This window comes from Hylobates moloch, unplaced genomic scaffold (assembly GCF_009828535.3).
Source record: "Hylobates moloch isolate HMO894 unplaced genomic scaffold, HMol_V3 SCAFFOLD_10, whole genome shotgun sequence".
Lineage (NCBI taxonomy): Eukaryota > Metazoa > Chordata > Mammalia > Primates > Hylobatidae > Hylobates > Hylobates moloch.
The window spans coordinates 17444718-17467986 of record NW_026652285.1 but is presented as its reverse complement, the minus strand read 5'-3'; the positions used below and the strand labels follow the sequence as shown (position 1 = coordinate 17467986).

General features: G+C 47.9%; 1 protein-coding gene across 1 annotated transcript; it reads right to left on the bottom strand.

The window, feature by feature from the left end:
• Positions 1 to 49: 49 nt before the first annotated feature.
• SPAG5 (sperm associated antigen 5) lies at positions 50 to 22217 on the bottom strand. The gene is made up of 24 exons (XM_032163200.2): positions 22024 to 22217; positions 21638 to 21763; positions 15357 to 16438; positions 15073 to 15247; positions 9180 to 9254; positions 8845 to 8937; positions 8619 to 8753; positions 8287 to 8406; positions 8072 to 8164; positions 7855 to 7968; positions 7407 to 7500; positions 7072 to 7219; positions 6889 to 6991; positions 6592 to 6725; positions 6251 to 6389; positions 2487 to 2598; positions 2229 to 2315; positions 1843 to 1963; positions 1619 to 1730; positions 1150 to 1230; positions 852 to 1007; positions 697 to 771; positions 490 to 570; positions 50 to 250 (listed from the first exon to the last, which is right to left on the bottom strand). Exons 1-24 carry the CDS (start codon positions 22072 to 22074, stop codon positions 179 to 181), a joined length of 3579 nt encoding a protein of 1192 aa, XP_032019091.1. The 5' UTR covers positions 22075 to 22217; the 3' UTR covers positions 50 to 178.
• Between the last annotated feature and the right edge of the window lie 1052 nt (positions 22218 to 23269).

Below are 23269 nucleotides of genomic sequence, written 5' to 3'. Positions count from 1 at the left end.
TCATCATCCACCCCCTCTCACCCAAAAAGTAAGATTCCGTAAGCTTGGAGAAATTCATTAAATACACTTTATTTAAATAGCATTTATCTCAGTTGGCTCTATGCCAGTTGGTCGTGGTATTGGGGTAAGGGGGTATTGCAGGTAAAAAGGGGTGAAGCAGATTCTGGCTTTCAGTTTCTTAGCTTAGAAATTCCAGCAATCCCTGTAGCTCTTTGCATCCCCTCACCACCTCTGGAATAGAGAGCAGGGTCTGGGAAGAGAGGCAGAAAACGCAGCTCAGGACCACAGAGCTAAGGCCCAGGGCTCCCAGCCCCAGGAGGCAGCCGCTGAATTAGAGGGGAGAAAACAGACACCACGGAGAAGCCTGCAATAGTGATTCAGGCCCAGCTCTCAGCATAGGCTGGGAACCAGAGCTGTGCTCATTAGTACCTCCTGGGGCCAGGCCTTGTACCAGGTGCATTAGTGATATCACCTCCCTCCTGCCTATACCTTATAAATATGCTGAACAATGTCATCTAGTTTTTCTAATTCCTTGTCAGAGCGCCGAAGGTTCTCCTCTAGGATATTTCTCTAGAAAGCAAACAGATTTTATAAGTCCTATGCATAAAAGAGCAAGCTTGGTAGGACAGGGGAAACATGGCGGGGCATTTGCTAACGATGGTAGGAATGGCCCTGGAATGGCATGGACATTCTTACATGGCTCTGGAACTTGATCATGAGTTTTTCCTTCTCATTTTTCATCTCCAGGAACATCACTCTCAGTTTGTCCACCTAGAAATATGTCCAGTTCAACAGGGGTACAGCCTGGGGCCCCCACCTGCTGTCCAGCTCCTCTGTTAACTCTGAGTCACCTCCTGAGAGAGCCACACTTTCTCCTGGATCCAATTGGTGGCCACAGGCTGGCAGTTGGAGTCCAGCTGGCCTGCCAGGGCCTCCTGGAGCACTTTGGTCTCTGTCTCTGCACGCCGAAGTGAGCGGTTAAGGTGGGTCACCTCCTCTCTAAGGCTCTGGGAATGAGAATGGAGAGGTGTCCAATAGGACATAAGGATAGACAATATGTGGTGAACAAAAGCAAACCTTTCTCATATTTGGGATCCTGGCTGACCAGTAACACAGAAGGCAAAGGCCTGGGCATGATGGTGAACATACTATGAGCTCGCCACTCTTGTCTATCTGTTCTAGGATCTTCTCATTCTGCTGCTGTATCACTTCCTGGAGCTCCTTTTCATTCTGTGAGGGAAAGGGAGGTGAGAAGACACATGGAGAGCTGGTCTCTTCACAGCCCTTGCCAGGAGGTAGGAGAGAGTGCTTGACCCATGCTTAGCCCACATGGGACCAATTGATATCACGCCAATTCTTCCCCCAGGACCAAGCCAGGCAAGGCACATTTCAGTGTTGGGAGAGCTCTGCTAGAGTTCCTGACTTCTCTCCTAGGTAGGCCTGGGAAGACAGGTCAGCCCATAGCTGATATGTGAAATGTCTGACCCCAGGAAGGGCAAAACTAGGGCAGTGGTTGGAAAATCCCCACCACCCAGATTCCTGGAGAGATAATGGCTCCCAGTGGGCCAGTAGAGCTGCCCCAGTTCTTCATCGCCCCACTTCTAGGTCCCTCCTTCACCTTGTAGCGCAAGCACAAGGCCTGGTTCAGCTTCTCTATGTCTGCTTCCTTTGCCTTCTGGGCTTCCTGATGCTGTTCTTCCTGGGCCTGCAGCCTAGCTTGCAGCTCACAACTGAAGGAAGGAAGAATTCAGCAACATTCCTGTCCTCTCAGGGGCCAGTTGGACCCTTGGCATAAGAGGCTGTCTCACTGTCCCTCTGTCACCAAAACTGCATCCCACTCACATTTTTCGCTGCAGAGTCCTGATGGCTTCTTCTTTAGACTCTTGTAGCAGGGAACAAAGACTCTGAAGCTCAATAGTCATAATACTCATTTCTGCCAGGCTCTCCTCCATGCCTGGGGTCTCTGAAAGAGAAAGTCCCAGATAGAGGTCTAGCCTTCCAGCCCTGGAAGGAAGGAGTGTATAGCCATCATTTCCACAACTCTTATCCGTGTTCCCCACCCACAGGATTTGAATGTCTGGAACATTACAGATCCCAGAAGGCAGAAATAAAATGAGCCCAAGTAGAATTGAGGTTTTTAGAGCAAAGCACTTCTCACTGCTTTTGTCTTTACTCATCACCACCAGATTTTCTAGAAATGAGGCAGGATCCCTGGAGCCTCTCCTAACCTGCGGGCTGAAGGGAAACCATTGATGCTACTCGGGTGAAAGCACTCTTGTCACTTCCAAGCAAGGGCACAGGAGTTGATTCTGGCTCTAAGAGAAAAACCAATAATGGGAGAGGGCCCCTCTGATGATCCAGGCAGGGGTCTATCATAATGGAAGCCAGGGTAAGATAGACAAGCCCGCTGGTGGACATCTTCAACAGCTGAAGATATCAGGAGCAGTGTCACAACTTTCCCACCCCCAAATCCCAGGGCCTTTAACCTTCATCTGCCACTGCTGTCAAGATGCTTCCCAGGAAGGTGCTGTCATTAGGCAGAGGGTGTTCCTGGGTGGGAGCAAAGGCTGTACTCAGCAGAAGGGTCTCTTGTTCAGTCTAAGGGCAAAGAAGAAAAAATAGCTGCTGTTCAGGTCTAGTGAACTCCTGGGCTTCCAGGTAGCTCCCAGCCATCTCCTCCAAAATGCTGTTCCACCTGTTATCTCAATTCTCTATCTTCAACTTCTCCATTAGTGCCTTTCTCTGAACATGTTTATATTCTTAAGCCTCTCCCACAAAAACAGCAGTATTTTAAAAACAAACCTAAACAAAACAAAGCCCTTCTTCTTACCTTAAATCCCCTTTTAGCTACTGCCTTTTCTAGAAAGAAAAGAAGGAAGGAAAGAAAGAAAAAGAAAGAAAGAGCCTATACTTCTTGTTTATAACTCTCACCATCTATTGACTCCCCAGCCCACTACACTCAGGCTTCTCCCCTGTCATTCCACCTAAATTCTTGTCATTTGGTTCACCAATGGCAGCCTTACTTTCAAATGCAATGCATATATTTCAGCTCTTGTTTTACTTGACCTATTTGATATTGATGACCAGATTGTTCTTTTAGAAACTTCCTTTTCTTAGCTTCCAGGACATGAGTCTCTCTCCTTTAAAGGCAGGCCCCACACCTTTCTGGTTATTTCTTGTCTATTCACAGATCCTTCCTTAACTGCTGGATCCTCTGGGTTAAGTCCTTGGCCCTAAATTTACTCTAATTCATTCCCAGGGTGGCCTTGCCTTGGGAGCATCACAAAAGCATCTACTTCAAACTTCCCTTCCACATGAATGACTCTTCCATCCCTCTCTCAACTGGATTTTTTCCCAGTCTGCAGACTTAAAGGCTAACTGCCTGTGAAGAATCTACCAGAAGGTTCCACGGTCAATCTGTCAACTTAGTATGTATGAAACTGAGTTCACCATTTTCCCTGTGCCACCCTATCAGAAGTCTGTTCCTACTCCTGTATTTACTATTCTAGAGCAGGGAGAGGGAAGGCTAGCAAATTGTGGCCTACAGGTCAAATCTAGCCTGCCAATTATTTTTGTAAATAAAGTTTTATTGGAACGCAGCCAGACCCATTAATTTACGTATCATCTATGGCTGCTCTTGAACAACAAAGGCAGAATTGAGTAGTTGAGACAGAGACCATATGGCCCAAAAAGCCAAAAATACTTATTATATGGCCATTTATAGGAAAAGCTTGCTGGCCTCAGTTCTGAAGTAGCTGTGCTTGTGGCTGCAGCTGCTAACTGGCTGCGCACAGGTAAGGCCAGGCAAGGCGGGAGCCCTCAATATCTCCGCTTCGTCTCCTTGGCTCTTCCCCTGCCATCCTCGTCCTGCTACCTGGGACTCCGGGATGTGCCCTTCCGACCCTTTCCTAACATCTTTGCTCCTTTCCACATACTTGAAACCCCATGGCTCAACCTATTCTTTTCTATCCCTCCTCAGCTCTCCCACCTGGATCTCAGCTTTTCCAATCCCAAATCCTCCTCAACTTGTTGGATTTTTCCTTGGAGTCTGCCTCTCCTACCCAGAGCATTTCCTTCTCAGCCTGCTCCCTCTCCTCCTAGGCTAGGTCCTCTCTCCAGTTCTCCCGCCTTCTCTGCCCCCAGTCTAGGTCTCTCCCGCTGACTGGTTAGCCTGCGTCACCACTACCTCCCCTCAGTGTCGTCTCTCTCAGGCTCTCTACTCCTTTCAGCCTTGGTCCTCTGCCCTCTCGTCTGGGTGTCTGAGTTGTGGGGAATTGAAGTGCTTCCTATTGCTATCCCTCCTGCCACACAGGTGAAGTGCTCCCTGGGCACAGAGATGACCCGGAGGTGTCACTAACCGCAGTCTCCACACACTAACACAGCTGACCCACTGGGCCTTCTTTCCTAGCAATCTAAGGATCATCATTCACTCTTCTGACTTACTCTTACATCAAATTAGTTCTACTGCGTCTGCTTCCTAAATATCTATTGAATTCATTCACTCCATCCTCTCCTTTCTACCGCCTATAAAACTGCCATTATTTCAAGCCTTCAAAATCTGGCCTCCTGCCTACTTCTCCAGTGTTCTCTCCTGCCTTGCCCCACATAGCTCTCACACTGCAGCCATGAAGAGCTGCTTCCCATTCCTCAGACTTGCTGCATTCCATATGAGCAGCATCTTGCCTTGTTCATCCTCTAGTCCCAGCACCTAACCCAGGTTTTATAAGGTAGACACTATAAAAAAGAACACATCATGTACTATGTGCATGACTTTCTATGTACGACTCTCATATGTAGTCAGATGAAACTTGCATACACCGTTCCCCCTGCCTAGTGGGACTTCCTAAATACCCTCCCCTGCCCCACAAACTTCTAAACCTCAAGACTGTACCCAAGGTCAGCTGCTTTGAGAAGGCATCCTAATTCTCGAAGGCTGAAGTGGTGCTCCCCTCTCTATCTCTCACAGTGGTCCATGCAGACCTCTACCATGATCATAAGTCAAGATGACAAGTTTACATCTGTTTGTCTTCCATGCTAAACTGTAGATTTGTTGGCATTTCCTGTGCTCGGTGCCCAGTTGGGGAAGAGGATCAGGTCATAAGCAATTGTCAGATTTTAGGATATTTGTTGTGCCGTTATCTGCTGAATAAGCTAATTACCTTTGTATTCTGAATGATGTCAACCATTTATTGTTTAGTGCACACTGCGGGGAGGCCAAAGAAGGCTATATTTCTGCTTTCTTGAAACATAGTCTGGTTGAAGAGACCAGGTATCCAAGGAAAATTAATACAAATACAAAAGGAGAGTAAGTTCATGAGAAATATGGCAGAAGAAAAGATCACCGGGTCCACATGATTTGATTTGGGAACATTTCTTTTTTTTTTTTTTTTTTTTTTTGAGACGGAGTCTTGCTCTGTCGCCCAGGCTGGAGTGCAGTGGCGCGATCTCGGCTCACTGCAAGCTCCGCCTCCCGGGTTCACGCCATTCTCCTGCCTCAGCCTCTCCGAGTAGCTGGGACTACAGGCGCCCGCCACCGCGCCCGGCTAATTTTTTGTATTTTTTTAGTAGAGACGGGGTTTCACCGTGGTCTTGATCTCCTGACCTCGTGATCCGCCTGCCTCGGCCTCCCAAAGTGCTGGGATTACAAGCGTGAGCCACCGCGCCCGGCGGGAACATTTCAAAGAAGGTAAACCAGGGAAGATTTCTTTTTTTGGGGGGGAAAGGGTTTCACTCTCACCCAGTTTGGAGTGCAGTGATACAAAAAAATTAGCCAGGTATGATCATGGCTCACTGCAGCCTCAACTTCCCAGGCTCAGGTGATCCTCCCACCTCAGCCTCCCAGATAGCTGGGACTACAGGTGCACAACACTACACCTGGGCTAATTTCTGTTTTTTTTTGTCCAGATGGTTTTCACCATGTTGCCCAGGTCAGAAGGGAGGATTTTAATAGAAAAGGCATTTCCAGTTTGAACAAAGAAGAGAATGAATGTGGGAACAGCCAGAGTCTGGGTTCTGGGGATAAAAATGGGGACATGTGTGTAGCATACAGGCAATCTAGCTGGGGCAAAGTGTTCATAATAGGGAGGTAGGAGACAGGGGAAGAAAGGTTTGAGCAACAGGCTAATGAGGTCCTGTAGGTAACTGAAAGTCATATAAGGTCACAGTCAGAAAAACAGTAATGTTTTAGGAAGACTATTCTGTAAAATAAAGATATAGTTGGAAGAGAAGAGAAGGAACCCCAGGATCCTACCTTCTCCTTTAGTTTTGTCTGTAGGAAGAGAGTCAGGCTCTGTAGTTGCTCAGTCAGCACCCCTAGCTTTTGAGAGTACTGCCGTGTTTTCTCCAGGTCTTGCTCCTGGTTATCTGCTATGGTGCTGGCCAGTTTAGCCCTGAAATAAGGAACAGGGAAGATGGCCAAAGACCAAATTACCTTCTCTGAACGCCTCTCCCAAATCCCCACAGAGCTGCGTTAAAGGAGAGAAACAAGAGGCTCAACACTCACAGTTCTCTTCTTGGAGATTTTGGCTTCTAGAAGTGTTCCTAAGAAAAAATAAGCACTTAGGGGGAAGTACAGAAAGTTAGAGAACTTACGTTAGGTTCTCTACAGTGTCCTTGAGGTTCTCACACTGCAAGCTGCGCTCCCGGAGCACTTCCAGTGTGGTTTTCAATTGACACTCAACCTGACCCAGCTCCAGGTGAGCAACGTGATTCTCCTGGTCTGCAAACTGGGAAGACAAGAGAAGGAGCAAGACAGGCAGGGAGAATTTTAGTGCCCTGGGCACAGAGGCTTTTTCTAGTTCACAGTCTCAAACCTTACCTCAACACTATCAGGCAAGAATCACACTCCTGAAGCTTACCAGCTCCCTTGGCCCAAGCCATATTCCTTACCTCTAAGGTCTCTTTCAGGTCCCGCACCTCTTTGGCCAGGACAGCTTGTTGCTGCTGCAGTTCTGCCTGCATGTGTTTTAGTGCCATCTCTTCCTTTTGCCATCTGCCAGAGACCACATATTAGATCCCATTTGGTCCTAAATCCTGGATGCCTACTGCCACAGTACCCTGTTAGGAACTCACTGAGCAGCCTGCTCCTCATTGCTCTGGGTAAGCTGGCAGAGTAACTCATCCTTCACAGCCAGGTCCTGGGCACAATGGGCATGCTGACTCTGTAGCTCTTTTAGCTGGCTGTCCATGTTGGCCAGAATCTGCAACTGAGCCCGGAGATCTAGAACAAAAGTATCCTAATGACACCATGCGGTCACTAGGATAGAAACTCCCCAAACTTGTGCTCCAAAGCAAGTGCTCCTGAGTACTTCCTTGCTCTAGTGCCACACTCCAAGCCTTAACAGGGCTCAAATGCTTACATGCGTGCATACACACACACACACACACACACACACACACACAAACACCTGTTGTTAGACGACTGTTTTCCAATTCCAGTTGTTCTGTTTGGCCTTTGCACTCCTCTAACTGGGCAGAGACTTGTTCCAGCACCCTAGAAACCTAGGAAGAAAAGATGGTTTTCCTCCTATAGTTCTTCCTGAATCAAATCCCAGGACTTGGTCCAGCTTCTCTTTCTGGACAAGACAGAAAACTACCTTGCTCCTGGGCATCAACATTGCAGAAAATAAGGTTGATCCTCAGGAAAAAGTAGAGACAGGAGAAAAGTTGCTGAAGTAAAGATGCTGAAGGGCAAAGGAAAAAACTGGGCTTAAGGCCATCTTACAGCTAAGAGACCTTACTGGCTGGCCTCCAAACCCACAGGGTGAAAAGAAAACAGATCCAGGGTAAGAGGCTAATGGTATCACACATTAGGAAGGAAACCAAGCCTAAGCAGTCCCCACTCTTGGTTTGTACCTCCTGCTTTTCCTCAATTGCCGCATCACGTTCCTGCAGGGCCTGCTGGCTCTTGACTGTGAGTTTCTCTGTGAGTTGTCGAGACCGATTCAGTAAAGCTGTCCATGTTGTATACTACCAGGGGAAGCAAGCAGGTCAGTAGAGCACACTTGAGGCAAAGCTCCTAATAGGACTTGATGTGAGTAAGGAATTAGTTATGATGGCCCCAAATACTCACATCCAGTTGCATGGACCTCCAGTCTTGTTGCAAGGTAGAAGTAAGACTCACTGTCTGCTGAACCAGCTCTTCTTGCTCGGCATGAAGCCCTACCTACAAAAGAAAGACTGCCTAGGCGGGAGCCCCTTCCCTTTGGATACAGCAAAGTGGGAGTATGCAACCACCCTCCCAGTCTGTCAGCACAGACCCCAGGAAAGAAAATGTCCTTAAATTACCAGTTGGGTCTGGGCGTCCTTCAGAAGGCCTCTGAATTCCCGCATGGATGCTAGGTCCTGTTCCAGCTGGCTGATGCGCTGGCTGGCATGTGCACAGAAAGCCTCCAGCACTATCTCTGCCTATTGAGGGAAGAGGTTGCAAGGACACAGTGGGCAACAGGGGAGCCAGCACAAAAAGCTGTAACCATCTGACACCTCAGTAGATCAGTTCTTTACTGCCCAGGGCAGGCAGTTCTTAGGCCACCCATCTGTGTCTAAAGTGCATTTGTGTTCCTGCAGGAACCTTGAGGTGGAAACCTCCCACATCCAAGAACAAATGCCTGGCACCTTACCGCATCCTTGCCTCTGAGAGCCATTTCCTCTCTGTGCCTTGCCTCCTCCCTTTCTGCTTTGAGGCTCTGGAGCTTTGCCCTCAATTTCTTCAGCAGATCAAAACAGCAAGAGACCAAGGTTTCTGCACACCGAGACTATATGATAAGAATCAGTTGATGTGTCTGGTTCCTCTTTATGGCTTTTAGTCCCACCACAGGCCTCCACCTCCATCTTCATGCTGCTTACCTCCTGACTCACAGTAGTCTTATCTTCTTCTAAATGCAACAGGGATAGGTGAAGCAAGGATATCAGCTCTTTAGAGACAAGCACCCATGATTGCTGTAGAGAAAAAAATGAGTAGGTGAGATCAAATAAAGTCACTAAGCAGGAAACAGGGGCACTGGGGAGGAAAACCGCTAACCCCAATTCCAAGCTCCGCATAAGGAGATGTACTTTACAAAGGTTTGGAAACCTCCCTTCACCACCACAGCTTAGTATCACCATCTACTAACCACCCAGGATCCTCCATTCTTGATCTTCACAGGAGGCCCAGTGGTGGTGTAAGGTCAATCAACACTTACCATGATATTTCTGGCCTGCTGTAGGGCCTGTCCCATCTCATGGCTCTCCTTAAGATGCTGAAGTTTATTAGTTATCTAGCCAGAAAAACAGAGTTGTTCCTTGTTTTGTTTGTTTGTTTTTGAGACAGTCTTGTTCTATCATCCAGACTGGAGGGCAGTGGCACAATCTCGGCTCACTGCAACCTCCACCTCCCAGGTTCAAGCAATTCTCATGCCTCAGCCTCCCAAGTAGCTGGGATTACAGGCATGCACTACCACACCCAGCTAATTTGTATGTTTTTCGTAGAGTTGGGGTTTCACCATGTTGGCCAGGCTGGTCTTGAACTCCTGGCCTCAAGTGATCCACCGACCTCAGCCTCCCAAAGTGCTAGGATTACAGGGGTGAGCCACCATGACCAGCCAAGTTGCTCCTTTTGAGTAGGCAACATGTACCACCAGCACCTCATTCTTCCTCCCACCCAGTGAGTTATAGGAGCCTTTCCTATTTTATTTATTTTTTATTTTCTGTAGAGATGAGGTCTTGCTATGTTGCCCAGGCTGGTCTCAAACTCCTGGCCTCAAACAGTCCTCCTGCCTTGGACTTCCAAAGTGCTCCTGCCACACCCAGCCACCTTTCCTATTAAAAGCAGAAGCAAAGTTCTCAATTCAATGAAGCCACGTCAGAAAGAAAAATCCACAGGTAGGTAAAAAATTTCTTTGTTTAGCCAGGCACAGTGACTCATGCCTGTAATCCCAGCACCTTCAGAGGCTGAGGCAGGAGGATCACTTGGGTCCAGGAGTTCAAGACCAGCCTAGGCAACACAGTGAAACCCCATCTCTAAAAAAAAAAAAAAAAAAAAAGCTGGGCGTGGTGGCGCACGCCTGTAATCCCAGCACTTTGGGAGGCCGAGGCAGGCAGATCACCTGAGGTCAGGAGTTCGAGACCAGCCTGACCAACATGGAGAAACCCCATGTCTACTAAAACTACAAAATTAGCCAGGCGTGGTGGCACATGCCTGTAATCCCAGCTACTCCGGAGGCTGAGGCAGGAGAATTGCTTGAACCCAGGAGGCAAGGTTGCAGTGAGCCGAGATCACGCCATTGCACTCCAGCCTGGGCAACAAGAGTGAAACTCCATCTCAAAAAAAAAAAATTTTTTTTCATTAGCCAGGCATGGTGGCACATGCCTATATTCCCAGCTACTCAGCTAGACTGAGGTGGGAGGATCCCTTGAGCCTAGGAGGTGGAGGCTGCAGTGAGCCATGTTCGTGCCACTGCACTCCAGTATGGGTAACAAAGTGAGACCCTGTGTCAAAAAAAAAAACCAAAAACAAAAAAGGATGAACAAATGAACCAATTTATATCCTACAGATAAACAGAGTATGCTTACCAGCATTACCTATTTTATTCTTTGCTATTGAGTCACAAGAAAATGGCATCTCACTGTTCAATTTGCATTTTTTATTGACAATAATGCTAACCTTCTTAGGTATTTATTCATCATTTTTACTTTCTTGTCTGCTCATTATGCTGGGTCAGATAGATAAAACTCATAGTATGCATAGAGTAAGTAGGTATGTTCTCAAAGGCAGTAGAACCCTAGAAGACAAGTTCTAAGAGAAAAGTGGGAGTCTTCATTACTGAGGCAAGGCAGCCATCATCTGGGGAAAAAATTACTACTGGAGCAGCACTGCTGATTTCTTGGAGTTCATGGCTCCCTTCCCCAGCAAAGCAGTTATCATTCACTGCTGCATCGTGAAATAAGGCACAGAGTAGCACATGAGCTTGGATAGGGCTCACATAGTGCTCAGCTGGACAGTCAGGCAGGTGATGAGATTAATGTGAAGGAGGCAGCCAGGCAGCGAGGACATGGCATGCTGATGGAGAATGGCTAAAGGTATGTCATTTCCCCTCTTTGGTTCTGCTTCAGTGGCCTACAAAGGGACCTGGCAAGCTTCAGGGGAAGAGGATGCATGGCAGATTCAGGGATGGGAAACAAGGTCAAGAACAAGAGGAAAGGACACAAAGATAAGAAAACAAGAGGGAAATTGAACAGCTGGAGGAACACAGAGCTTATGGTTTCCAGGATTTTTGGCAAATGGTAAGGTCATTACTTTGAGGATATTTTCAACTCAAAGGAGGTCTCTGCACATTTGGGGACCATCTCTTCTTAGCAGCAGCCACCTATTATCTCAACAGCCACAATGGTGAGGTGCTATCAATTCCTTCACCTGCCACCATTCCCTTCCTTCCTAGGCCTGTGTTGTAACAGAATCCTCTAGAACATTGTTGTTGTTGTTGTTTGAGACAGCCTCACTCTGTTGCCCAGGCTGGAGTACACTGGCGCGATCTCGGCTCACTGCAACCTCTGCCTCCTGGGTTCAAGCAATTCTCATGCCTCAGCCACCCAAGTAGCTGGGATTACAGGAGTGCACTACCATACCCAGCTAACTTTTGTATTTTTAATAGAGATGGGGGGGCCGGGCGCGGTGGCTCACGCCTGTAATCCCAGCACTTTGGGAGGCCGAGGTGGGCGGATCACGAGGTCAGGAGATCGAGACCATCCTGGCTAACACGGTGAAACCCCGTCTCTACTAAAAATACAAAAAATTAGCCGGGCGTGGTGGCAGGCGCCTGTTGTCCCAGCTACTCGGGAGGCTGAGGCAGGAGAATGGCGGGAACCCGGGAGGCGGAGCTTGCAGTGAGCCGAGATCGCGCCACTGCACTCCAGCCTGGGCGACAGAGCAAGACTCTGTCTCAAAAAAAAAAAAAAAAAAATAGAGATGGGGTTTCACTATGTTAGCCAGGCTGGTCTCAAACTCCTGGCCTCAAGTGATCTGCCAGCCTCAGCCTCCCAAAGTGCTGGGATTACAAGCATGAGCCACCACATTGGGCCAACAGTGGTCTTTTAGCTACTTTCCTCTAATATTTCCCACAAAAACTAAGTACCCTTAAGTTTAAATTGTTGCAAAGGCTGTAATGTCCAGCATATTACCAATATTGACAATTTAAAATTTTTTTTTTTTTTTTGAGACAGAGTCTTACTCTATCCCCCAGGCTGGAGTGCAGTGGCACGATCTTGGCTCACTGTAACCTCTGCCTCCCGGGTTCAAGCAATTCTCATGCCTCAGCCTCCTAAGTAGCTGGAATTACAGGTGCCCTCCACCACACCCGGCTAATTTTTGTATTTTTAGTAGAGACGGGGTTTCGCCATGTCGGCCAGGCTGGTCTTGAACTCCTGACCTCAGGTGATCCGCCCGCCTCGGCCTTCCAAAGTGCTGGGATTACAGGTGTGAGCCACCGTGCCCAGCTTAAAATAAAATTATTAGATTATTCTTAAATATATCCAGTGGCATAAATACCACATACACCAAAATGATGAGATACCTAGTTGCTATCTTTTAAAAATACAAGAAAAAGCTCTTCTTAGCAGTCAGAAATTTTATTATGTCGTGCCTTTTTCTCTTTGAACATATATTTTTTATTTTTCTCAGAATTTCATCCTAATGTAATATATTTGTATGCTTTAAAGTCTGTTATTAGCTGGGCACAGTGGCTCACAGCTGTAATCTCAGTGCTTTGGGAGGCAAAGGCTAGCAGATCACTTGAGCCCAGGAGTTTGAGAACAGCCTGGCCAACATAGCAAAACCCCATCTCTACTAAAAATACAAAAAAATTAGGTAGGTGTGGTTGCATACACCTACAGTCCTAGCTACCCAGGAGGCTGAGGTGGGGGGATCACCTGAGCCAAGGAAGCTGAGGCTTCAGTGAGCCCTGATCACAACATGGTACTCTAGCCTGGGTGACAGACCGAGACACTATCTCAAAAAATAAAAATAAAATCTGTTATTAACCATCATCTCTGCAACAACAACAAAAGGTCATCTAAATTTAAATTAAAATTTCCTTTAAATTCCTTTGACCAGAAGGCTTTAAAGTGAAAAAGCTTTCTTTTGGATAGAGAAATCTTTTAATCAGTTGTATATTAGTCACTGTAATATAATTTCTAATAAAATAAACATGCTTAGCAAAATTTAATTGGGAATCACCTATTAATGAAATCGATGCAGCTTCCTTCCCCTTATTAGTTCATATATCTGTGGATTACTATAATTCCAGCAATAAGAAATGGTTCAGCAACAATTCATGACTCTTTGTTTTTTGAGGCAGGGTCTGGCTCTGTCACCCAGGCTGGAGTGCAGTGGCAAGATCTCAGTTCACTGCAGCCTTGAACTCCTGGCCTCAAGTGATCCTCCACCTCAGCCTTCCAAGTAGCTGGGACTATAGGCACACCCCACCACACCCAGCTAATTTTTGTATTTTTTTGTAGAGATGAGGTTTCACCATATTTCTCAGGCTGGTCTTGAACTCCTGAGCTCAAGCGATCCTCCCACCTCACCCTCCCAAAGTACTGAGATTACAGGGGTGAGCCACCATGCCAGCTGACTCCTTTCCATTCTGACAGATGTAAACACTGAGAAATCTTCTTCACATAAACAATAGGGGCCGGGCGCAGTGCTCATGCCTGTAATCCCAGCACTTTGGGAGGCTGAGGCAGGTGGATCCTGAGGTCAGAAGTTCGAGACCAGCCTGGCCAAGATAGTGAAACCCTGTCTCTACTAAAAATACAAAAATTAGCCGGGTGGGGTGGTATGCGCCTGTAGTCCCAGCTACTTAGGAGGCTGAGGCAGGAGAATCGCTTGAACTCGGGAGGCGGAGGTTGCAGTGAGCCAAGACCACGCCATTGCACTCCAGCCTGGGTGACAGAGTGAGACTCCGTCTCAAAAAAAAAAAACTAAAAGAGTATAATTGGATTGCTTGTAACACGAAGGATAAATGCTTGAGGGGACAGACACAGATATTCCATTTTCCATTTTCCATGATGTGATTATTGACCATCACATGCCTATATCAAAACATCTCATGGACTCCATGAATATATTTACCTACTCTGTAACCACAAAAATTAAAAATTATTTTAAAAAATGTTTTAGGCTTATTCATAATTTTTCTTAAAATATTAAATATAGTCTACCAATGCAAAAAACGAAGAAAAAGAATACATGTGGAAGATGATGATCTAAAAACCAATTCCTTTAAAAGTTTCCTTGCTTGCACTCCTTTGGAAAGTTTTGATGTACCCCAGGGGTATAGTGACTACCCGCAGCTTTAAGGGGATTTTCCAGATCCTCAGCTTTTTTGTTTTAAGAGACAGAGTTTCACTCTCTTGCCCATGATCATAGCTCACTGCAGCCTCAGCCTCCTGGGCTCAAACCATCCTCCTGCCTCAGCCTCCTGAGTAGTGAGGCATGCAAAACCATATCCAGCTGATTTTTTAAAAATCTTTTGTAGGGATGGGATCTCGCTATGTTGCCCAAGCTGGTTTCAAATGCCTGGCCTCAAGCAGTCCTCCCACCTTGGCCTCCCAAAGCAGTGGGATTGGCCGGGCGCGGTGGCTCACGCTTGTAATCCCAGCACTTTGGGAGGCCGAGGCGGGCGGATCACGAGGTCAGGAGATCGAGACCACAGTGAAACCCCGTCTCTACTAAAAATACAAAAAATTAGCCGGGCGTGGTGGCAGGTGCCTGTAGTCCCAGCTACTCGGAGAGGCTGAGGCAGGAGAATGGCGTGAACCTGGGAGGCAGAGCTTGCAGCAAGCCGAGATCGCGCCACTGCACTCCAGCCTGGGTGAGAGAGCGAGACTCCGTCTCAAAAAAAAAAAAAAAAAAAAAACAACAAAGCAGTGGGATTACAGGCATCAGCCATTGTGCCTGCCCAGATTCTCAGCTTTTACAAATGTTCTAAGTATAAGCCTGTGATAGGAGTCCCCTTTGCCCTCTGGCAGCTTCTCAGCTTAAATTCCAAGAAAGAGAGCCCACTGGGATCCTTCAAGCTTTGAGAGGAACCTTCTTACCCCACTGTGAGATGTGTCAGTCTGTGTGCTACTGTCCTTGGTTTCTGGGTGAGGGACAGCCAGCTGGCTCTTCCAGTCCCGAAGCTGGCGGGAGAGAACCTCCAGAATGACCAGAGAGCTCAGCAGGTTATCTTCCAAGTCATGTCGAGACAAGGCAGTCAGATCTGGAGGCCGGCTGCAGCAGAAAGAGAAGAACATGACGAAAAGAAAGGGAGGGGAAGGGATGGGAGGGGAAGGTCCAGGGTAATGGAACTCACGAGGCGCAGGGACATAGGGGCACTTACCCACACAGGAGCTGCTCTGTCTCAGAAGTGCTGTCCTTGGTGCCAACCAGGCCTGTCTGGGATGTGTTTGTACTCTTTTCCTGTGGTGCTGAAGGAGTAAACCAAGTCCCCACCGAGCAAGCAGAGAAAGGGGTAGTGCCAATTGCAACATCCCGAAGCATCGAGGGAAGGGATAAGCTTTGGCGGAGATTTTCCAGCATGACGGAGGTATTTACACCTTTTTCCAGCCAGGCCAGTGGGGACATCCAAGACTCTGTATCAGAGCCAAGAATCCTACTAACATCTTCTACTGCTGGGCCTGGAGCTGCTTGGGATTCCATTTCTACTAGATTTGGTGTCAGGCATGTGGACAGAATATCTTCCACATTTAAGACAAGTGCTTGATCTTCTGATTCGAACTCCTTAGAGTGTGTGGGAAACCTCATTTCTCTTTCCTCCGTAGCTCCATGCTCTACAATTTCCTCCTCTGGGTCCACATGATTGACAGGGAAATCTGCTGCCAAGGCAGTTGAAGGGGAAGGCCAGAGAACAGAGGAAGGCAAGAAGGCGTTACTTTCAGAAGGTACTAAGTCCTCAGGCACAGCCTCAGTCCTACTGTCCCTCAGGCTTTCCTTGGAGCAATGTTCAGAACAGGGATTTGGTGGAGACTCCTCTAAGAGATGGGACGGAGATTCCTGAAAGACAGGTTTCTCAGATACAGCAGCAACTTCTGAAAACCTGTCTCCCATGCAGGGTGCCACCTCCTCTCTCACCAGATCGTCTGTTCTCAGAGGTTCATTTAAAGATATGCTGTTTGTCTCTGCCATGGTATCTAAATGGGCCTCAAATGTCATGTCTTGCTGCTGCCCCAGTGGAGACGGTACAAGGACGATGGTTTTAACCATATAGTTGTCCAGTGGGTCTACTGCTTCCTCAGACATTTTAGGAGTAGAGCTAATTTGGGGAATTGGATCTAGAGGCTGTTCATCTGATTCATGCTGACAAGCTTCTAGCCACTTTGAGGAATGACTAAAATGTTCTGAAGGGAAGTCTGTCCTCTTGGTATTTACAAAATCCACTGGAGATGAGTTGTTGCTGCCTTCCTGCCAAAGGAAACAAAAGTAGTTGTCTAAGGCAGTCAATTCAGTTCCCAACATACAATTACGGGTGCAAGATAGTGCCCTCAAAAAAGAAAAGAATTCTTACTACCTCTGCTTAGGTAAGAAATTGGCTAATCTTTGTTGCTCATATAGAGACCCAATAGTAGGGAAAGAAAAGCTGCTAAGCCATTTTGGGTCCTTCCAAGTGAACCAGCCTACATTATAAACAGGCTGAGAATATAGATCCATATCATGGGCAGATGGTAGCTTGAACGTGACCCCACTCATCTCCATTCTGAACTCTAACGCACTTCTAGATGAACAGGTAGGAGGGGTCCATAGGGTGTGAGTGAAGGCTTAAGCTCTGTCAGAATCTAGAGTTGGTACAAGATCTTCTCCCTCTTGGCTGGGCACAGTGGCTCACGCCTGTAATCCCAGCACTTTGGGAGGCTGAGGCAGGCGGATCACGAGGTCAGGAGATCGAGACCATCCTGGCTAACACGATGAAACCCCATCTCTACTAAAAATACAAAAAATTAGCTGGCTGTGGTGGCAGGCACCTGTAGTCCCAGCTACTTGGGAGGCTGAGGCAAGAGAATGGCATGAACCCGGGAGGCAGAGCTTGCAGTGAGCCAAGATCACGCCACTGCACTCCAGCCTGGGCAAGCAGCAAGACTCCGTCTCAAAAAAAAAATAGTAATAATAATCAAACATATGAAATTTCTCATTTATATCAGTGGATGAAACAAAACCAAGGTTAGGTTAAAAGGGACTTCTGATATTCTGGCACTGTCCTACTTACTGACCTGGGTATTAGTTACATGGATGTGTACTTTATAGTAATTTGTTATGCTGTTATGTTTTATTGTAATTTCATGTATCTTACTTTAATTTTGAAATTATTAAAAGGTATGGTGGGCCGGGCGCGGTGGCTCACGCTTGTAATCCCAGCACTTTGGGAGGCCGAGGCGGGCGGATCACGAGGTCAGGAGATCGAGACCACGGTGAAACCCCGTCTCTACTAAAAATACAAAAAATTAGCCGGGCGTGGTGGCGGGCGCCTGTAGTCCCAGCTACTCGGAGAGGCTGAGGCAGGAGAATGGCGTGAACCCGGGAGGCGGAGCTTGCAGTGAGCCAAGACTGCGCCACTGCACTCCAGCCTGGGCGACAGAGCGAGACTCTGTCTCAAAAAAAAAAAAAAAAAAAGGTATGGTGGCTCACACCTGTAGTCCCAGCTATTCAGGAGGCTGAGGTGGGAGGATTGCTAGAGCTCAGGAGTTCAAGGTTGCAGTGAGCCAAGATCACACCACTGCACTCTAGCCTGGGTAACAGAGCAAGACCCTGTCTCAAAAAAAAAATACAAAAGACAGGGCGTGGTGGCTTACACCTGTAATCCCAGCACTTTGGGAAGCTGAGGCAGTAGGATCACAAGGTCAGGAGTTCAAGTCCAGCTGGGCCAACATAGTGAAACCCCATCTCTACTCAAAATACAAAAATTAGCCGGGCATGGTGGCGGGCACCTGTAGTCTCAGCTACTCGGGAGGCTGAGGCAGGAGAATCGCTTGAACCTGGGAAGCAGAGGTTGCAGTGAGCCAAGATCGCACCACTGCACTCTAATCTGGGTGATACAACGAGACTCCTTCTCAAAAAAAAAAAAAAAAAAGGCAATATAAAGATGAGTGTGTGTGCATATATACAAAATAGACACACATAAAGAGATGCATGAAAGAACTGTCAAATATGACAGTTATCTAAGATAGCAGAAATATTTCTTCCTTATACATTTATATATTCAAATGCTTCAAACAATTAATATCTATTAGTAATCAAAAATTTACAGAACAGGCCAGGTGCAGTGGCCCACGCCTGTAATCCCAGCACTTTGGGAGGCCAAGGAGGGCGGATCACTTGAGGTCAAGAGTTTGTGACCAGCCTAGCCAACATGGTGAAACCCCGCCTCTACTAAAAATACAAAAAATTAGCCAGGCATGGTGGCATGAGCCTGTAATTCCAGCTACTGGGGAGGCTGAAGCAGGGGAACTGCTTGAACCCGGGAAGCAGAGGTTGCAGTGAGCCGAGATCACGCCACTGCACTCTAGCCTGGAACGAGTGAGAACCTGTCTCAAAAAAAAAAAAATTAGGGCCGGGCGCGGTGGCTCACGCCTGTAATCCCAGCACTTTAGGAGGCCGAGGTGGGCGGATCACGAGGTCAGGAGATCAAGACCATCCTGGCTAACATGGTGAAACCCCGTCTCTACTAAAAATACAAAATATTAGCCAGGCGTGGTGGTGGGCGCCTGTAGTCCCAGCTACTCAGGAGGCTGAGGCAGGAGAATGGTATGAACCTGGGAGGTGGAGCTTGCAGTGAGCCAAGATTGCGCCACGGCACTCCAGCCTGGGTGACTGAGCGAGACTCTGTCTCAAAAAAAAAAAAAAAATCTCTACTAAAAATACAAAAATTAGGCTGGGCGCGGTGGCTCACGCCCGTAATCCCAGCACTTTGGGAGGCTGAGGCGGGCAGATCACGAGGTCAGGAGTTCGAGACCAGCCTGACCAACATGGTGAAACCCTGTCTCTACTAAAAATACAAAAATTACCTGGGCGTAGTGATACATGCCTGCAATCCCAGCTACTCAGGAGGCTGAGGCAAGAGAATCGCATGAACCTGGGAGGCGGAGGTTGCAGTGAGCCTAGATGGCACCACTGCACTCCAGCCTGGGTGACAGAGCGAGACTCCATCTCAAAAAAAAAATTTGCCAGGCATGGTGGCACGCACCTGTAATCCCAGCTACTTGGGAGGGTGAGGCAGGAAAATTGCTTGAACCCAGGAGGCAGAGGTTGCAGTGAGCCAAGATTGTGCCACTACACTCCAGCCTGGGCGACAGAGTGAGGCTCTCAAAAAAAAAAAAAAAATTTTACAAAACAAAAATAACAGCTATTTTATTGGGGAAAAACCCTTTTCATTGTGTAGCTGACTGCATCTGGAGGTAGTAAGCCCAGCAGTTAAGAGGGAAGGAGAATTCGATTTCAATCTAGTATTCTGCTATTGTGATTAAATAATTATGGTTAAATTCTATAAACTCAGGCTGGGCGCCGTAGCTCACACCTGTAATCCCAGCACTTTGGGAGGCTGAGGCAGGCGGATCATCTGAGGTCAGGAATTCGAGACAAGCCTGGCCAATATGGTGAAACCCCGTCTCTACTAAAAATACAAAAATTAGCCAGGCATGGTGGCATGTGCCTATAATCCCAGCTACTAGGGAGGCTGAGGCAGGAGGATCACTTGAACCCAGGAGGCAGAGGTTGCAGTGAGCCAAGATTGTGCCATTGCACTCCAGCCTAGGGAACAAGAGCAAAACTGCATCTCAAAATTAATTAATTAATTAATAATCATAATAACTTCTATAAGCTCTATAGAGCTAATTTCCACCTAGTACTTATTTTCCACCTTAAGCTGTACTGTCTAATATGATAGCCACTAGCCACATGTAGCTATTTAAATTAAAATCAAAAATTCAGGCTGGGCACGGTGGCTCACGCCTATAATCCCAGCACTTTGGAAGGCGGAGGCGGGCAGATCACCTGAGGTCAGGAGTTCGAGACCAGCCTGACCAACATGGAGAAACCCGTCTTTACTGAAAATACAAAAATTAGCTGGGCGTGGTGGCACATGCTGGAGGCTGAGACAGGAGAATTGCTTGAACCCGGGAGGCGGAGGTTGCAGTTAGCTGAGATCGTGCCATTGCACTCCAACCTGGGCAACAAGAGCGAAACTCCATCTCAAAAAAAAAAAATTAATTAAATTAAATTAAATATTCAATTCTTCAGGCCATGCACAGTGGCTCACACCTGTAATCCCAGCACTTTGGGAGGCCGAGGCAGGCGGACCACTTGAGGTCAGGAGTCTGAGACCAGCCTGGCCAACATTGTGAAACCCTGTCTCTACTAAAAATACAAAAAATTAGCCAGGTGTGGTGGCGTGCACCTGTAATCCCAGTTACTCAGGAGCCTGAGGCAGGAGAATCGCTTGAGCCCTGGAGGCGAAGATTGCGGTGAGCCAAGATCGCGCCACTGCACTCCAGCCTGGGTGACAGAGCAAGACTCCATCTCAAAAACAAAAAAATTCAATTCTTCAGTCACCTCAGCCACGTATTAAGTGCTCAATAACCATGTGACTAGTAGTTACCATGATGGACAGCACAGATTATCAAATAAATATTTCCCTCATCCCAGAAAGTTCTATTGGACAGTAGGTATTTTGCAACTCTTTCAAGAAAGACTGCTATCATCATACTTCTATTACTCAGGATGTCATCTGTCTACACACTCTTCTTTCCTCCTCATATCTATTTTATTGATATCCCATCTCCTTCCAAAAAGAATTCATACGCATGAAAATGAATAGATGGATATGATTAATGAAATAACAAAGTCATGGTCAAAAAAGAGGAAGCAAAACTTCCTATACAGCTATAACAGTAGATGTATGTGATGATCCAGTTTGGCCTTGAGCTTTCTAGAAGGCAGAGGAGGGAAAATATGGTAAACTACGTAGTTCTCATTATCAGAAAGAAAAGGATAGCAATTTCTTCAGGAAGACAATTTTTCCAGGCAGTTAGTCCTAAAGCCTTTCTTGGAGGAATCTTATACAGGAGTCAAGCTGCTTCCTTGACAAGTTTTGACAGCAACTGAAATGCAGTTTCTACATGGCTACGTCTCTCAAGACGTTTAACAAAAGTACAAATCAGTGAGGGCAATTCTGCAAGGAGCTAGTTTAAACTAAGGTGATCCAAGTACCCTACCTTCCAGTGGTGTAACTTGATCCCAGGAGAGTTCTGACTACCTCCTAGAGTAAATGGATATTGCCTCAATCTTGCAGCTGACTGACCTTTCCATAAGTGACCCCATGTTGGAGGAAGAGCACTAATCAGGGTGGTAGGATTTCTCAATAGTTTGATAAAGGTCGAAGGGAGGAGGAGGAGGTAATAAAAACTAACAGCTAAACAGAGATTCAGGTTCTCACTGGATTTCCTTTAACCACCCTAGGGCACCTCTCTGTTGGCCTGAATAGCTGTAAATAGATGTCACTGACGTAGAAGACTTCATTATCGTTATTAATTATTCTAGCCCTGGCCCTCTGTTCCCCTGAGCTCTCACCCTGGGCAAACAGCCCAGTCGAGAAGCTGTCCAGGCGAATCTCACCTGCAGCCCCAGCTTGCACAGTGATGGGGTCAGCGAGGAGCAAGCGGGGGGCCTTTTTCCAGAGTTGGTGAGGGCACCGGGTTGCAGGATAAGTTCGCGGAGAGGAGTTCTCATAGCTGGTTTTCCCTGAGAAAGGAACCAAGAAAGAGGGCGAGTGTGAGGAAGCCTGGGCTCTGCCAGTCCGCCCCTCCTCCCTCCCTAAGAAGCCCAAAATGCGATTAGAAGAGTAGGCTCGCACCCTAGTCACGCAGGAGCGGCAAGGCGAACAAAGACTCCACAAGCCCCCAACCCCGGGCTCGACCCAACTTTCCAGGACAGTCGACACGGCCAGTGCCCCCGCGCCAGCAGCCCTGCCCAGTTCTCTCCGCCACAGCTCTCCCGCTCACCGTCTGGGGCGAAGGCGACAGGCTGAGGCTCAGTTTTTTCACTCGCCACATCTTCAACCAGAAGGCAGGCCGATCACGTCTCAGACCAAGTCGAGGACGCCATGTTCACCCGCCGTCTGTGTTTGAACCTGCTCTGCGCTTCCCGATTGGCTGCTTCAGGCGGGCGCGTCCGCTCGGGGGTAGAGCCCGGAGGGCGGGTCCCGCGTGGACCACGCCCCCGGCCCTGCCTGCCTCTCGGTTGTCGAGCGCTTTCCACTGACGCAGCCCTCACCGCAGACACCGGCGGTAGGGTTGGATGCGGGCCCGGCCCAGGACCTGTCTTGTGTCCTCACACCGGGGAGGACCACACAGGTAGCTGGAGAGTCCAGGAGCCCATCCCTCCTGCTTCCAGCGGACCCCCTCACATCCATGGCGTTCATATCCAAGTTGTCTCCGTGGATGGAGAAGAGAAATCCTCTCCCTAGGTCTCCCTCAGTCCTCTCCAGCCGCAGCCTTGACGGGAAAGAGCCGGCCACGGAGTCTAGAAGCCGAAGCGGTGCCGAGCGGCTTTCCTAGGCTTGGTGGGCCCGCGTCCGGGACGGCCTGGGCCGTGGTTCTCGACCTGGGCTGTAACGTCTCCAGAGTTTCTGGGCTTTTCCTGGGACTTGCTCAGGCCGGCTACCAGTTTACTGGGCTAACCCCTACACATATTGAACATTGTGTGCCTGGCGCTGTGCCGAATGCCGTGTAGTAGCTCATTTAATGCGCATAAGGACCTACGTAGTGAGAAATACTATAAATATCCCCATTTGTGACAGGAAGGAGCTGAGTCAGAGAGACCGTGTGTAATCTGCTCAGCGTCACACAGATAGTAAACGGCACAGCCGCCCTTCCTCCCCGCCCCGCCAGCTCCTGCCTTCTGCTGTCTCGGATCTCCTATGCACGAGAAACCTGTTGAAGGTAGGACAGCCGAAAGGTAAGTATTCAGAGTGAGCCCTTTGAGAAGGTGTGTCTGCTTTGCACACTCACGGCGCCCTGTTTACACTCTGCAAGTCTTAATACATTGGGGGAAAGCAGCAGTCCAAAGAGGAGGAACTATGATGTTATAAACTGCAGCGTCCTCAGGGACGGGCTCCTCTAAACACTGTGTTGTCCAATACGTTAGCCCTGGCCATAGTGGCTTTTGAGCACTTCAGATGTGACTAGTCCCAGTGGGAATGTGCTATAAATGTAAAACACTGTACAAACTGGATTTCAAACACGTCGT